Source organism: Channa argus, chromosome 16 (assembly GCF_033026475.1).
Source record: "Channa argus isolate prfri chromosome 16, Channa argus male v1.0, whole genome shotgun sequence".
Taxonomy (NCBI): Eukaryota; Metazoa; Chordata; class Actinopteri; order Anabantiformes; family Channidae; genus Channa; species Channa argus.
The window spans coordinates 2,884,956-2,900,477 of record NC_090212.1 but is presented as its reverse complement, the minus strand read 5'-3'; the positions used below and the strand labels follow the sequence as shown (position 1 = coordinate 2,900,477).

The following is a 15,522-nucleotide window of genomic DNA, read 5'->3' as shown; positions in this document are numbered from 1 at the left end:
CTTCGACTTGATTATTGTGAAAGCTGTCACCTAAGGTATGTATCGAACTTACTTCTGTCATATTTGTTTAGTATAATTAGTATATTATTATAATTATAGTATAATATAATTGCCACAGAGCACATTTTTGCAATATAAATTGGTTTGTAAAGCGTAGGTGTTCAACGCCCCCAGTGGCTGCAATGTGCAACTCAGTCGTTTGCAGATAAAGTAATATTTGTTTTTTCATGTTTGAATTCATGTTACTAATAACGTCAGTTTTATAAAGACAGAATATGCATACATAATATACACTCGGGATTTGTAATTTTTTTAACCTAAAGCATTTTAACTGGATACTGAGGGGATACCACAGCCTTATCCAAAAAATAATGATGACAAAAATATCTTTTGTCATTGTTAACATTAATATATATATGTTTATTTTTTTAAGTTACTGTATCATTGAATATCCTAAAGTCAATGAGTCACACCGGTACGTGAATGTACCACATACACAGCAGCGATCCCTCATAACATGCTGCCTCCTCTCATAATAACAATCACTGCGATGTCTAACATCGAATTTAGCTCCACTGTAAAGTTTTATTTTTTTAAAAATGTCAAAACGTTCGGGAAATAACCAGAGTTTGGAAATTTAGGTCGATTACTCACTTTGGGACTGACACTGAACCCCTAACAGCACATTCCCATTCCTGGCTGTGCAGTTCTGGTCCAAGCCCTGTAGAAACTGGGGATGGTTGAGTCAGGAAGGGCATCCGGCGTAAAAAAAAAAAAAAAACACAAAACAAAAACTGTGCCAAATCAACATGATCTGCTGTAGCGACCCTGTCCTCACAGGATAAGCCGAAACGACAAAACAAAGAAACAAACAAAACCACAACGCACTTTGATTCTCCCACAGCACCTGAATGTAGCACGGCATGGGTCGCTACAGCAGGTGGGACTGAGTGCGCTGATGTCACTGGAGGTATAAAAGCGCTCGACTCAAATTTCATACATTTATTCTCCCTAAGCCACAGAGTCTGTCGAAGCTGTCATCCCAGCCTTTGTCCACACACGCCACCATGAATAAGATGTTTGTAGTTTACCTTGGATTTCTGATTCTGGCTGTCCAGCTGTCCTCAGTGGTAAGTGTTCAGTAATTTACACTTCAACAGAGTTTTGATTCGTGGGAGTTCATCCGTTTTTAAAACGTGCCAAATTTGAAACAACTTTCTTAAAAAGTCGGATTTTCCCTTTAAGTCTTAGACTTTGTTGAAAAGCTGTTACAGGTGAACTTTATTTCCGATTTACGGATGTAAACCGGTCTCTTAATTAAATAATATTAGCACCACACCACACCAGGCAGGGTTCAATTTACAGTAAGTTAATATAGTTCTCTTTACTGAAACTCTAATTTTTCAGACAATGGAGGGTTATGTGCATGTTTGGTATTAAATGATGGGATTAATTTGAAAACTAGCGAGTTTGGGGTGGTTTTCACAGGTCTACTTTATGCAGCTTGAATCGTGGGTGTAAAGAAATGGGGTTCATGGTTTTGTCTGGCTGAACCTCATCGGTCGTCCATGTAACATGTGCTTAAGAGCAGCCTGCTTTAGGGGACTTGACCCTTCACAGGATGGATTTGTTCACCTCTTGTAGAACAGGTCTTGACTTTTGTTTTTATGAATCGTGTGGTGTTTGTCTTGCAGGTGACCCAGATCCATAACACTACAACTTCCCCCACGGCAGCCAGCACTTCCGCAAATACCAGCACCAAACCAGCGACTACGACCCCTGCCAATAACTGCGGGAGGTCCGACTCCTTCTTGCTGCTGCTGCTCCCGCTGGCTCTGACGGCGTCGGTCCTCCACAGCTGGTCCTAATGACCACACTGATGGCTGGGCTCTCTGGACACTCCGCCAACGACTCTGGGGGCGCGACGTTACACAAAGAGCAGTACTTTACAAAGAAACTCTTCTAAAAACACGTTTTGGATTTCACTAATGACTTTCTGTCCCAATCTGGAATTTCTGAACGGAGCGCGCACAGCGGGGGCACAGAGAACACGGCCCTTTGCTCCTGGTTATGTACGGGTCTCTGCAGGCGCTGTTCGCGGACTAAAAAAAAATTATTGTCCGGGAAAACTCACTTTTGACAGCTTCTGTGGTGGTGGGTGGGAATGACAAGTAAAATAAATCATATTACTTGTACTTGATAACTGGCTCGAGCGTTGAAAAGATTGTAATTAAAATTTTATTGCAAACATCTAAAAGTGTGATTATGTGACGTGCTTTTTAGAGATTGAAATTTGTAAATTCAATAAAGCTTGAAATTGTGAGATGACGTGTCATGATTACTTCTCACCCCCCCACCCCCCACCCACCCCTAAGGCAGTAGTTCTCCATTCTTGTTCTCAAGCATCCCTGCTCTGCATTACCTAAGGCTGATTACCTGCATCAGGTGTGTGTTCAGTCAGGATTAAATTGGGTGTTCCTTCACCAAATGGCATCATTCAGCTTCTGGTGGACAAAATGTACCTGCAGAAAATCAGCAGTAGTTAGGGCTAGTTGGAATAAACTTTTCTTTTTTAGGGCAAATCTGGCAAACATAGAAGCTAAATCAAAATTTTTTTTTTTTTATTTTTTTTTTCATGAGGAAACTTGCTGAGCTACATGAGAGGTGGCCAGAAAGCTTTATTTCCCCCCCCCCCCGAAATGCAGCAGAGTACCTTTTGCCTTTAGACACTTCTCTTTCTTGCACTTTTTTTTTTAACCCATGATGTCAGTGACTGGATTGCTTTAAGGCAGGCCCATGTTCTGACTAGTGTACACAACTATTAAATGTTGGTCAGCTTAAAGGATCAATTGCTTGTGGACTGTTCCTTTTCTCTAAGAGGCAAAGTTGCATGACTGCAGTGTTTGGAGCCAGTTCCCTCTTTAGACACTTGTCATTTATAGGGAGGATGTGCGTATTGACCAAATAAACAATTCATTAACAGGTGAATTCCATTGCCTGAGTCATTTCTCAATTGTTAGGGTGTGTTCAAAGTCATTTAATAATTTTTTCCAACATTAAATGTAATGTTTGCCTGTGTGTAATGTAAGTTTGATGTGTCATTAGTGACAGCATATAGCTTTGACAGTTTGCCTATCATTATGTGATGGATTGCATTTCACATTGGCCTATAAGGAGTTGTTTTTCTGCTTTGATCTCTGTTTCCAATAAATAGGGTGAACAAGGAAGAGCCCGGTGGAGTTGGCTGAGTTCGGGTGAAGTGTTAAGTCACTAAGACCCCGCCGGGCTCCCCTTGTGCAAGTAAAAGACAAAAGTCGACTCTTGTGTGTTATTTCACTGTTGTTGAACTGTATTTCCAGGTGTAATCAGCGCTGTTGTGGTTGTCAGAACCCAACGTCAACCACCTGGTATTTGTCATCAAGTGCTTCTCTCTGGTAAAGACTGACTGGAATTCACCTGTTTCCACCCCACCCCCTGTCTGTGTGCACCTATACACAGTGGGGGTATGTGCATCCCACGATGATCAGATGACAAAGGCTGTATTGTTCAGCTCTTATCTGCTCTAAAGCTGTACCTGGATCAGGAGCTTTGCTCCATGATCTGGCCTTCCATCCTTCCCCCTTCATCCGGGTCATCAGTTGCCCCCTCATATGTATGTTTTTGGACAGTGGGTTTCCTGCTTCATAATTTGAAAATAAAGAGTATTAATGCAACACTACAAATGAGGATTAGAACTATGAAAAATTTGAGCTCTGACTTTAAACTCAAAATTCAGACTTTTTCTTAGTTTAGGTTCAGGTTCATTTCGGGGAAAAAAATGTCTTGTGACTCTAAACCTCTTCTGTCAAACACTAACCACATTCTTAAAGCGTGGTCATGAAACTTAAAATCAACAGAGCTTCTCCTTTAGCTGACCAACCGAGTATGACCACTTAAAGCCCCGCTGCCTTTCAGCCACTCTAGTGATCTCATTCCATTCACCTGAAATGTAACGAGACACCTGAGTTCAGGTGTAAGTATTTGTTCGCTGGTGGAGAACAAGGAGTCAGCCCAAGAAAGGGAGCAAATAAAAGAGAGGGAAGGGGAGGGAGAGAGGTGGGATCATGGAAAGGTGAAGGATACACTGGAGAGCTTTCATCACTGAACCGTGCAGCCTCCTCACCTGCTTTTCCAAGCAGGCACGTGCATTTCAAGTCACTCAAAACCATGATGTTGCAGTCTAAGAAGTGCTACAGTGTCATCAATGACATTCCTCCCGTCTCACCATACCACGTTCATCCTACCATTTTCAGTTGTTTACACTGATTCAACAGTTCTGTATCTCTGTGGAGGTTAAGACAACAGCTCCGTTTGTTGCTCATCAATAAGTCAAAGACTATCATGTGCTGGAAACAGATATCACTTCATCCTTGCTGAGGCTTCCAGCGTGGCTTCAAGCGTGCATCACCTGATGGCTTCAGCTCAGGTTGTCTAGTTTTACATTTGCTACCCTTGTAAATGAGAGAAGTGAAAAAGCCATTGATGTGAGAGACACTGCTGTGCAGCAGGTTACTGTTTAACGGAAGGGAAGTAGATGCATTTCCCCAAAAGATGATGCTATGATTTGTTGCTGAAAGACAAAGTTTAACAACAGAACCTACACAAAGGTCACTAACAATCCCTCTTTCCATTGATTTATTAAATCAATTATTTAATTGTAGACTGTAGAGTCACCTAACAAGCAATTGGTGCATATACACACACTTCACCACTATGTGTGTGTGTGAGAGTGAAGGGGTAAAAGATAGGGGAGGTATCTTCTTTGAAACACTGCAGTGAGCTTAGCAGCTGCAATGATGCTTTTCAGATGTGTTGTTTAGAAACAATGCATCATGCAACATGATGAATTGGTTCTCCTCTGAAATCAGTGTGTGCACAAAGGAGGAGAGTACACAATTAAATCAGAGTGGCTTTGATGTGGCTATAGTAATTAGATTAAAGGAGAATATTAATGCTGACCACCACATGCATTGTCCTCTGTGGACTTATCTGAGGATGTAGAGACTTGGCACAGCAACAGAACAACAACATAATCGTCCTCACAGAGGTCACATAACCTCATTATTATCCCAGTCATTATAAAGATCCGTTCAATTGTTTAATTTATTGTACTGATATCTTGCAGGCATCATCCCTTCAGAGACGTTCTCTGTCACCACATCCTGTGCAAAGACAGAACTTGAGTCACAGTGCAAAGACAGTGAATGATCAATTCGAACTGGAATGCCTTTTGATTTCTTTTTACTATTTCTTTCTTTTTTTAATCATATTTAGCTGTTTTCCTGAGTTGCTGGCCTTTAAGTGCATTAAACCAAAGATGCCTCGTCAAGATGCACAGTGTGTGTTGGAGCTCACTTGTATGATTCTGGTACAACACAATGTTGGTAACCAGTCTTTTACCCACCTTTGCCCTTTGATGTAACTTGCTTAAGCTCTGGGGGAGTTTAATGACTGCTGCATGTAGATCTCACACTTCCTTCTTTCTTGTTCCTGTTTTGACATTATGTTGTATAGAAGATACTGTAAACCATGTGTTACTTATGACACATGGACACAAAGAGTCATTTGACAATTAAACATTGACTGACTGAGGAATAAATACCAGCATTTAATGACAGAGCAATCAATTATCTAGCCACTGTGGAACATGAGAGAAACCAGCTTGTCTAAAATGAAAAAATAATATGATATAACATAATTTCCATTTTGTTCAATCCATACACGGTCACCAGCAATCACAATGATATTTATTCAGATGGAAGTAAATGTAATTACTGTACAGTACACTCACAGGAAGGTAGAGTTGTTGGTTCAGCTCCTCGGGTCACATGTTGAAGTGTCCTTGAGCAAGACACTGAACCCCAACTTAGTTGCTCCTGGTGCGTTTCGGTCAGCTGCATAGAACCACCTCTTTCTATAGTGCACTCCAGTACAACCCACTAACCACTGTGAACTCAATGATAAACAGAGAGAGATAAAAGTAGAATCCATGGCAGAGCTGCTGTGTTTTTCACTGTGGATTTCATTAGATTGTACAGGTGGACCAAATAAAGTGGCCAGTGAGTGTATATCTCACATATATAATTTATTGTATGGATAAATCAGACTGCCACCAGCAGAAAATGCTCAACTTTTTTTTTTTTTTTCATTTGACCATATCGCAAGGAACTTTGCATAGTACATAGTCTTAAAGCATTTTCAAATTAGGCCATTATCATATTACCTGAAAAGAGTATGAAAATAAACAGGACCAAAACCATTCGTGGACTTGTCCTTGTCTCATGACCTCTTACTTAACTAACTGCTAGAATTTTTACTTTCACAACCACCGATGGCCTACAAAATCATGACTTGCCAAAGCACAAGAGCTTAAATACTGAGCAATATTCAAATTGTGTGTGGCATAATACTATTAAAAGAAACCAATGAGTGGCTCTTGTACACAGCATGCTACAATATAATGCTGGCCATGATCTACTGTTGTCAGGAGACACAGTGCATCACACTGTATCACAATGTGTTGCATACCTGCAGACCGGATGACTGAATGTGGCTGATTGGTATTTATGCTGCTGCTATTACCTTTATTTTGTTAAGAGCAGAAGAAGTGTGCAATAGCTCCATCCATCCATCCTTGCAGAGAGCTCAGTGCTATTCAAACATACATTGGACAACGTGTAACCAGAAGGTAATCTATGTGGGGGTGTAGCAGGCTGAAGGAGGCAAACCTCGTGTTAGGGGAATTCCTTCACCTGGCACCACCCTGCTGTCTCTGTAATCCTATGGTTTAAAGAGAAACATGCCCGCACACACACTTGTTGTTTGTTTTTCCTTTATAATATAGTACCTTCATAGTTCTCTGCAGTTCAAATGTCATGTTTCAAACCAATAAAAGCATGTTTACTGTTTCTTTTTTATCAGGTAGAAATAACAGACTAATAATATCTCATGGAGACCCTGTTACCATGTAGGAGTTCCAGAATTATATCTGCGGAGGAGACCTGGTTTGTGTCTGTGCTATGCTGAGATTGAATTAGCAAATCCATCTCTGGCAGCCGGGAGTGAGGGTGGCATTTGCGTAAAGAACACAGAGATCCGGATCAAATGAGAAGCAGTGGAAAGAGCTGGGCAGGTGGGACGGATGGAGTGAGGATGAAAAAGGGGAGAAGGGGATGGCACGTAAATCCACACATCCGGAGTGCAGAATGTCAGAGGAAACAGGAGCGTGGACTCTCTGTGCTCAGCTACTGTATGATTTTCTGCATGTGAGTTATTCAACAAAGATTAAAAACATAATAAATATCTCAATTGAGGTGACTTATGACGTTTTATTACTCTGGCCATTCTTTTTCAAGTATTTCAAAACTGGAGATTGATTAGAGGAAATTGAAGCAAAATTGACTTACTGACAAATTTGAAATTTGCAAAAATGTTTCTGTCACACAAAGATCTGTAAGTTGCAGATGTTGATGCGCTTTCATTGTTGTTCAGGTTTTGTTCTGAGGTATTGTCATGGGGCTAGCCCATGCCCTGGAGAGGCAAAGTACAAGTTTGTTATCACACACTAATACCACCAATTCTATAAGTTTTACCGTCTAGCCGGCAGAATAGAGTTGTTGTTGTTGTTTAGTTACGTGGACAAATTCAAAGTAGCCCATTAATACATCCTCTTAAAACCGTTGTTACTGTGATACTTACCAAATGTTCATCTGGGCTCCAATCCATCTACCAATAGGTCACAGGTTCAGAGTATCAAACAGGAAGTGGGAGCTCTGAAATGTTTTGATAGCAGCTGGACCATCCTGAGATGAAATGGAGGGGAGTTTTATGATTAACGTTAACCTTCCCATAGACCCGCTGCCAGCTGCCCTGTAGCCTTTCTGTTGAGTTCAGTTTTCTTATTTGTCTGCTCAGTTTTAGGTTTTTTTTTTTGCTGTTGGTTTTGTTTTGTTTCTGTATATTATTTTCCAAACATTCATAAAATCACTTTGGGTTGCTGTTTTTGGGTTGACTGTAAATAAATCCCACATTGAGTGAACTATACTTCTGGCTCCCTGCTCCCAAACCTTACAGCTACAGTTCAACATTTAGGGTGTGTTTCCATCTCAGGTTATTTTTACTTGATATTTAGTACAGTACGGAACTTAAAGTGGTACTTCTAAATGTACTGGAGTATTTTTTAGGGAAGTACGTGCACTTTATTTGATACCAGACTTCTTACCAGCTTGGCCAGCTGTGTTGTTAGCACAGCTTAGCGCAAAGTCTTGGAAACAGAGGTGAAACAGCAGCATGGCTCTGTCCAAACAAATGTAAAAGATAAATATAAAATGATTAAGTTATTCTTTAAAGACAAACATCTCAATTACTGCAGCCTATAGAAACTTTTTAATCCTATTTTTAACTGTCAGTGGCCTGTTGTAGTAAAGATTTAAACACATGGTGTGTGTTGCTCTCGGCCTGAACTGTATGTGTTTAAGTATTAAGCTCATGGTAATTGAATTGGGCTTTTTTTCCCAACATGTTTAAAGAATGCACATGACTGCCTTTAAGAAGAATAAGAACAATATAAAAAGGAAGTAGTGCATGGCTCAACAGCAGTGAACAAGAATACACTTCTTCTTGTAAGTCTTGTAAGTGGAAGTGAAAACATCCCTGGGGCGTGTCGCCGGAGCACCTGTTGAAAGTGTCATGACATCAGTATGTTACAAAATTTACAAAATTTTTTGTTTTGCTTTTCAGCTCTGACTCTCACTTTTTGAGAACTGCGTTGAATTACAGGAAATCATGAATGTAACAAGGACCAAGTATAGCAGGGAAATGGGTCAGGCTAATGTAGAGCTTAAACTCTGTAATTGGCTGACTGGTTTTATTTAGCTTGAGTTGATTCCAACATTTCAATGTTGAAAAGACTTGGTCACGCAAAGTTGTTGCTCAACACGTATGCAATGGACAATGAAAAGTACAACTCGATACTCAATGCATATGAACATTTAACTTAGAACATGATACGGTCCGCAGCTATGGTAGCAGCTCTTACACTGTAGGTTAGTCTCAATTACCCAATTGGTATCTGTAGCTTGTTATAGACATGTGTGAGATGTGACAATTTCCTGAATGACTAGGGTAATGTCATGACAAGGGTGAGCTATGTGGTGAGGCATTAAAAAGCGTGTGAACTGCTTCGTCAGTACATAGGTACTGTATAATTACCTTAGCAACCTTTTATTATGAAAGTAAACAAAGTTCAGCTGAGGCTGTATCTGTTTTACTGGTGGTACTAGATCCAAACTTGAGGCAAGCATTGCAAGTTTGTCTTCAGGAGAACATGAATGTTTACCAAATTTAATTTCCAATTTTTTTTTAATTAACAAGCATTTATCAATACGAAAACCACTTTTTCATAACTCTTCACACAGTCTCAGCTAAACAGTTAATTTAACCTCCAAATCTCTCTCTCACTAACAAAACATATACATTTTTCAAAATAACCTCATTCATCCACAACACTGGCAAGTTTCACTCAGGAAGCAAACACTTTCACTCTTAGCACACTGAAGTACAAAACAAAGTGCATTACATGAAAAACATGTTAATTTTAAAGTTTAAAGGCTTTTTCAGGTAATTCAATGTTTTATTATAGAATAAGATCTTTGCACTTTTTGTGCACTAAATTATTATAAATTATATTGTAACAAGAATGAATCAACAATGCAGAAATTTGCTTCAATTCCATTTATGGATTCAATTTTTTTGCATACGGGTTTACAGTACTTTATATATAACACTCACATCGTCTCTTCTGCATTTGGCAGAAGTTTTCGTCAGTATCACATCTTGTGTCTTCTCTGGCAATGGATCTTGGCAACAATCTTTTAGATGTCTGAGCCAACTCTGGTGGGCTTCAGGAGAAATATCTCCATTGGAGAGGGCCGCACACATTCTAATGCTTGCTCTTCTCTGGCCTGGGACATCCACAGCTGCTCAAAGACATTTCTTTCCATTACCACGTAAAATAAATTTAATCCACAGTAAAGCAAATTTTTAAGAGCTATGTATGTTTTCTGTTTATTGAACAGACATCTTACCGGGACATATTGATAACAGTTCTTCCACACGTTTCCCTTATCTGCTTGCTAATGAGCCAAACACAGGTCACCTCAGTAGCTTTTCAGCTGTAGACTGCAATCAACAACATTTCTGATACGATTTTCTATTGATTTCAATGTGGCTGCAGCAAAATTGCATTTTTTTCCCTCATCATTCTGTTTTGATTGCGTCTTTAACGGTTCTGAACCAATGGCATTTGAAAAATGTGCTGCAAAAGTATAGTGTTTTGCATGGGATGGTCTCTGACTGAGAAAGTTTACGAATTTTGGTAACTGTGGTTACTGAATGCATTTTGTGTAAAAGCAATGAAAACGGATTCAGTTTGCTCCACATGGACTTCTGTTTTGCTGACTGTGTGAAGAGTTTTGACAATGTGACTTCAGTTTTGACCAATACTTGTTAGCAATTGCAAAAAAAACCTGTAATACTACAGAAAAAGTCGGAGTATCACAGATACCTGTACTGTTCATCCTTTAGAGATCTTAAAAAGCATGACAATACCTCTCATTGTTGTGAAAATATTGAAATATAGTGGACTTACTGAGTGTCCAAATCGCAAAGAAAGTATTTTAAGTTTTATGTAGAAATGTGTCAACCCAACTTGGCAAAAGTGCTTGAGAACAGTTTCAGTATCTCCAATAATTCTCCTCAGGGAAATCTAAACAGCATGTTGTCCACACACAGACACTGTTAATAACAAGTATCACAATAAATCACCACCATTTATTTAGTTTTGGTGCCTTTAGATAACATATATAGCAGTATGTGACACCTTAAACCTCACGGCCCTCCATTTAAAGGATGTGTCATTTAAACAATGTCCAACATCTGTGATTTTTGACTTAGTCCACAGTTGGTTCTTTGCATCCACAGCTCTCTTCATCCAGTTGATGTCTGCTCCCTTTCGGTCCTGATCTCAGTTGAGTCTCCATAGTCACCGATGGAGGGAAAGCCAACTCTCTGCTCAATCCACTGGGCGATGCTGAGCAGCTTGTTGTCTTGGAGGGCCGGGCCTATGAGCTGCAAGCCGATGGGAAGGCCTCGCCTTGATAATGCGGTTGGCACACAAACAGCAGGAAGACCTGCGGTGAAGAAAAAGAGTCAAAGAAAAACTTCAGAAAAAAAGACTTCAAGGTTAGTTGGAACTTTATTCAGAGAGTGATAAAAGGCAGGAGAAAGTTCAAAAGCTAAATATATACTCACTCAATGCAAACTTAAGTCATGATCTTTAATTTTATTGAAGTAAAGCAAAAAACCCTCTTTACTATGGAGCAAAAGTGTTTTGGGTGAAAGGTTTTCAGTTACAGGTGTGTGGGTGTACAGAGTGTGTATCCATGCATGCAGAGTATATACATTCTTCAAACCTCCCACACTTACTAAACATTCGTGAACAGCAGCACAAGCTCTGCCTGCAGGCGTCCTGTTTTTTTTCTTTGTACTATACCTGCCATATTGGCGGGCTGGGTGAAGACGTCTTCCTGTGTGCTGCGTGTTCGGTTGTCTTCTTTTGTAAAGTAAGAGTAACGGGCCGCATCGGTCAGAGTGGCGGGTGTCAGCAACACGTCGACACCTGAACCGAACACGTGCTTGAAATCGTTCGCTATCAGCCGGCGAACTCTCTGAGCCTTCACAAAGTAGTGCTGATAGTTTCTGGCAAATAAAAGAAGGTGATTGTGTCAGTTACATCTGGCTGCTTTAATTATATTACAGCTCCACTTCATTTTCTTACTGTTTAAGCAGGAAGTAGTTCCCGGACAGAATTCTCCCCCTCACTACATCGTTGAAGCCCTCATGTCGAGTTGAAGCATACATGGCCTCTGTTGAACTGTCCACCTTGCTACAGTGGCCTGACACAAATCAACATTAACTTCATTACCATCTTGTGACATGCCATTTATTGTAAGAGGCTCACACAACCCCACATAACGTAGACTAGTTTGTACCGTATTCCAGCCCGTCAAAACGAGCCATGTTAGACGCCACTTCAGCGCAGCACAGGACGTGGTAACACACAATAGAGTACTGGGTGTGTGGGAGAGACACTTGTTCCACCCGTGCACCTGCTCTCTCGAACATGTCAGCAACATGACTCCACTGAGCTAGAGTGTCCTCAGACAGACCCGGGGCGTGGTACTCCTGACACACAGGGAAATAACAATGTCAGTAATGCTGAGATATCCCAGAGGAGATCATGGCTTCAATACAGACCTGGGCTGACCTTAGGGATCCCTACACAGATGCTCTTGACATCAAAATCTTCAGGCAGCTCTGTCAGGGGTGAAGGGGCAGGAATTGTTGTTGAGTCTCTGATATCAAGGCCTTGCAGGATTCCTGTGCAACATTTCAACCAAGTGCCAAGTTAGCTTCCCTATTTAAAGGCATTTTCATCATCATGAAGCCATTTGACAATATTTCCTGCATGACAACAGCCAACCTCTACTCAGCAGAATAGGGTAAGGCAAAGGGCAAGTTGTGAACTGTGTCTTGCTAGTTACAAACAGGATGGAGACCCAATCATAGAATTTCAGCTGTATATTACTTGTGATCAAAACTCACTGTACTGTATATACTAGAGTACCTTTCTGTATGTGGGCAACTGTCCATGTCTAAGCTTATTTATTTGTTGTTGGAGGAAAGATATGCTGTGAGAATTAAAAGTGAGAGATCTGATGCAACTTCACCATTTCACCTGTTTGGAACAGCTTTAGTGCATCACTTGTGTTCACACTGTATGTCATGGCTTTTTGGTATGGAAATATTATGAATTGCGTTAAACCTACTGTGTTTTTTAGTCCCAGCTCCACCTGAAGAGACAACAGTTTTTGATTTCCCCCCCTCAACAGTAAGCTGTTTTACTGTGCAATAATAGATACCCATGTATGTTTTCTTTATTTTTAAAATTCACTCAGGTAAAACCTAACCAAAATAAAGGCCTCTTGTAAATGAAAGAAGCAAGTAACTCCTCTGCCACTTTTTCTGCACTTCATTTTCAGCAAACTCATTATTATTATGTTCCTACCTAAAACGATGGCTGCATCACTGACAGTGCGGGTCAAAATGCCCGGGACATCCATGGAGTTGACCAGAGGGATTAGGCCATGTCTCGAAAGCAGACCATAGGTTGGCTTCAGGGCCACAACACCACACAGTGCTCCTGGGTTACGAGTAGAACCACCTGTGTCTGAACCCAAAGCCCTGCCAAGGAATTCCCAAAACAGTACGTTCACATTTCTTTCTTTTTGTATTTCTAAGTGAGAGTTTTCCTTAACCAGTAAAGTGGAATGTGTTCCCTCACAGGTAGCTGGTGAGAGATGCCACAGCTGCAGCACTTCCTCCAGAGCTTCCTCCAGTGATGACCCAGTCAGTGTCTGGTGCTGCCCCTTTCTGCTCTCTGTAGGTAGCAGAATAACTCCAGGGGTTCCTTACTGGACCAAAAGCCCCATCAGTACTTCCACAACTGTGACACAAGTAAATAAATACAACTTAGAGACTCTTTAGGATAGTTCAGGACATCTTTCATATCTCTGTGATCATTTTCAGTCTCTAAATTCAGCTCTTCAAACTAGAAATATGAACAGTAAAATCAGACGCACTGGCACATGGGCCCCAAACTTCTCGGGCCACTGGGTCTTTGCCTGATAGACCAGTTCAGTAATCCATCTATGGCTTTATCAAACATTTTGGACAACACACTAGGATTTTTAACTACTTGAAACTAACATATGTGTTGATTATCTATTCTAATACAGATGAGAAAGGCTTTACCCCATAGCAAATTCATCCATGTTGGTCTTCCCCAGCAGAACAGCTCCTTGATCAAGGAGCTTCTGGACCACTGTAGCAGTGTATGGTGGAGTGTACTCTGTAGTAAAGGAGGGACATGTTATTATTAGTGAATAAGCATTGAAAAAGGTGGAAAATGTGAGACACTGTAACTGACGCCGAGGTAAGGACCAACCTCTGAGCATCCTAGAAGCACATGTGGTCCTAATATTCTCTGTGCAGAAGTTGTCCTTGATGGCAAAAGGTATTCCATCCAGAGGACCTTTGGGGGCACCTGAAGGAAGGCAAGATCAAACAGTTACATGGCAAACAGACATGGCTCCACACACAACCGATGGAAATACGCGTGTCCACACCTTGCAGCAGCCGGGTTTCTGCTTCTTGAGCCTGTTTCAGTGCCAGATTCTCCACCACACTAATGTAAGCGTTAAGATGTTGGGTTTTCTTGATACGGTTTAGACACCTCCTACAGAGCTCTGTTGGCGAGATCCTTCCCTCCCTGAGGGCCAAAGACACCTAGAGAACAATAATGAATTTAATGTGGTTCCCTGGGGTAAAGGATCTTTTTCAAAGAACATTTTGGCTACAATATAAAACACAGGTGTTACTAATATAATAATAATTATTAATAATGGCTCTATTCCATTTGAGTGTTTCAAGGAAGCCAATAAAGCATAATAGGTCAGCATGTGCAAAATCAGGACCCCAAAGCCAAAACAGCAAAACAAAATTCAGCCTTTATGAATAATTCCACCATTAACGTATTAATCATCTTCTTGCTGTAAATTCTTTTTCAGTATAGGTGAAAAAGAATTCAAGTACAGATCCTCAGGTACTTACTTGTACATTATTTTATTATTACATTTAAGGATGCTTTATTATTCCAATTTTGTACTTTACTTGATATTTCACTGCAATAGATTTTACCATTTTATACATAGTCCATACTTTACAGGAAAGGATATTACAAAAAAAAAAAAACAATATTAAACATTGCCTTTAGTAAAGAATGTTAATCGATGGCAGTAGAATATTCTTTAGGCAAGTACTTTTACTTGACTATTGATGTGAACTGTGTGAACATGTTTAAATTGTGGCATTGTTTTGTTTCCTCACATTAAAAACACCACTGCTAAAGACATGCAACAATATTTCAATAGCAACTTTATAAAGTAAGATAGTGGTTGTCTACAAAGGATATTCTACTACACCTACACGACTATGTAGCTACTTTTTATTCACTGTGAAGAAAGCATAGCAAACACATTGCCAGTTAAAGCAGAAATTGATCCTAAATTCGATAGCTGATTTAAACCTAAGCTGCATTTTGATCGTGACAAGACAAATATTCAATATCTAGCTAACATGCATTAAAATTAGGAGTGGTAAACAATGACAACGGAGCTACACTGCTACTAACCTCCTTTATTGTTAGACTGAGCATGTTGACAGTATTTCTTTAACAACCTTTCACCAACAACCTTCTCACATTGTGCAGCAGTAGCAGGCTGCCATGTTTGTGTCGAGAACCAACGTTTAACAGCATATTCTGTGATTGGAGAGTTCTCGAAGAAACTGCGATCTTATTGGTGG

General features: G+C 40.3%; 1 protein-coding gene and 1 long non-coding RNA gene across 2 annotated transcripts; one reads left to right on the top strand and one right to left on the bottom strand.

Annotated features, from left to right (window-relative positions):
* Nucleotides 1-42: 42 nt before the first annotated feature.
* Nucleotides 43-2,323, top strand: LOC137101929 (uncharacterized). Its single transcript, XR_010911124.1, has 2 exons — nt 43-1,130; nt 1,695-2,323. It is a non-coding gene; the product is annotated as an uncharacterized lncRNA (long non-coding RNA).
* Nucleotides 2,324-10,849: 8,526 nt separating this feature from the next.
* Nucleotides 10,850-15,473, bottom strand: qrsl1 (glutaminyl-tRNA amidotransferase subunit QRSL1). Its single transcript, XM_067480987.1, has 11 exons — nt 15,350-15,473; nt 14,286-14,445; nt 14,105-14,203; nt 13,912-14,008; nt 13,442-13,603; nt 13,166-13,341; nt 12,365-12,477; nt 12,090-12,282; nt 11,876-11,993; nt 11,591-11,796; nt 10,850-11,228 (listed from the first exon to the last, which is right to left on the bottom strand). The coding sequence occupies exons 1-11, from the start codon at nt 15,371-15,373 to the stop codon at nt 11,026-11,028; spliced, it is 1,551 nt and encodes a 516-aa protein (XP_067337088.1). The 5' UTR covers nt 15,374-15,473; the 3' UTR covers nt 10,850-11,025.
* Between the last annotated feature and the right edge of the window lie 49 nt (nt 15,474-15,522).

Coding starts and splice junctions, on each gene's coding strand:
- qrsl1 (XM_067480987.1), bottom strand. CDS start 15,373: ATGCTCAGTCTAACAATAAAGGAG. Junction 13,604..13,911: donor ATGGATGAATTTGCTATGGG/GTAAAGCCTTTC, acceptor CTTGTGTCACAG/TTGTGGAAGTACTGATGGGG. Junction 11,797..11,875: donor AACTACTTCCTGCTTAAACA/GTAAGAAAATGA, acceptor TTTATTTGCCAG/AAACTATCAGCACTACTTTG.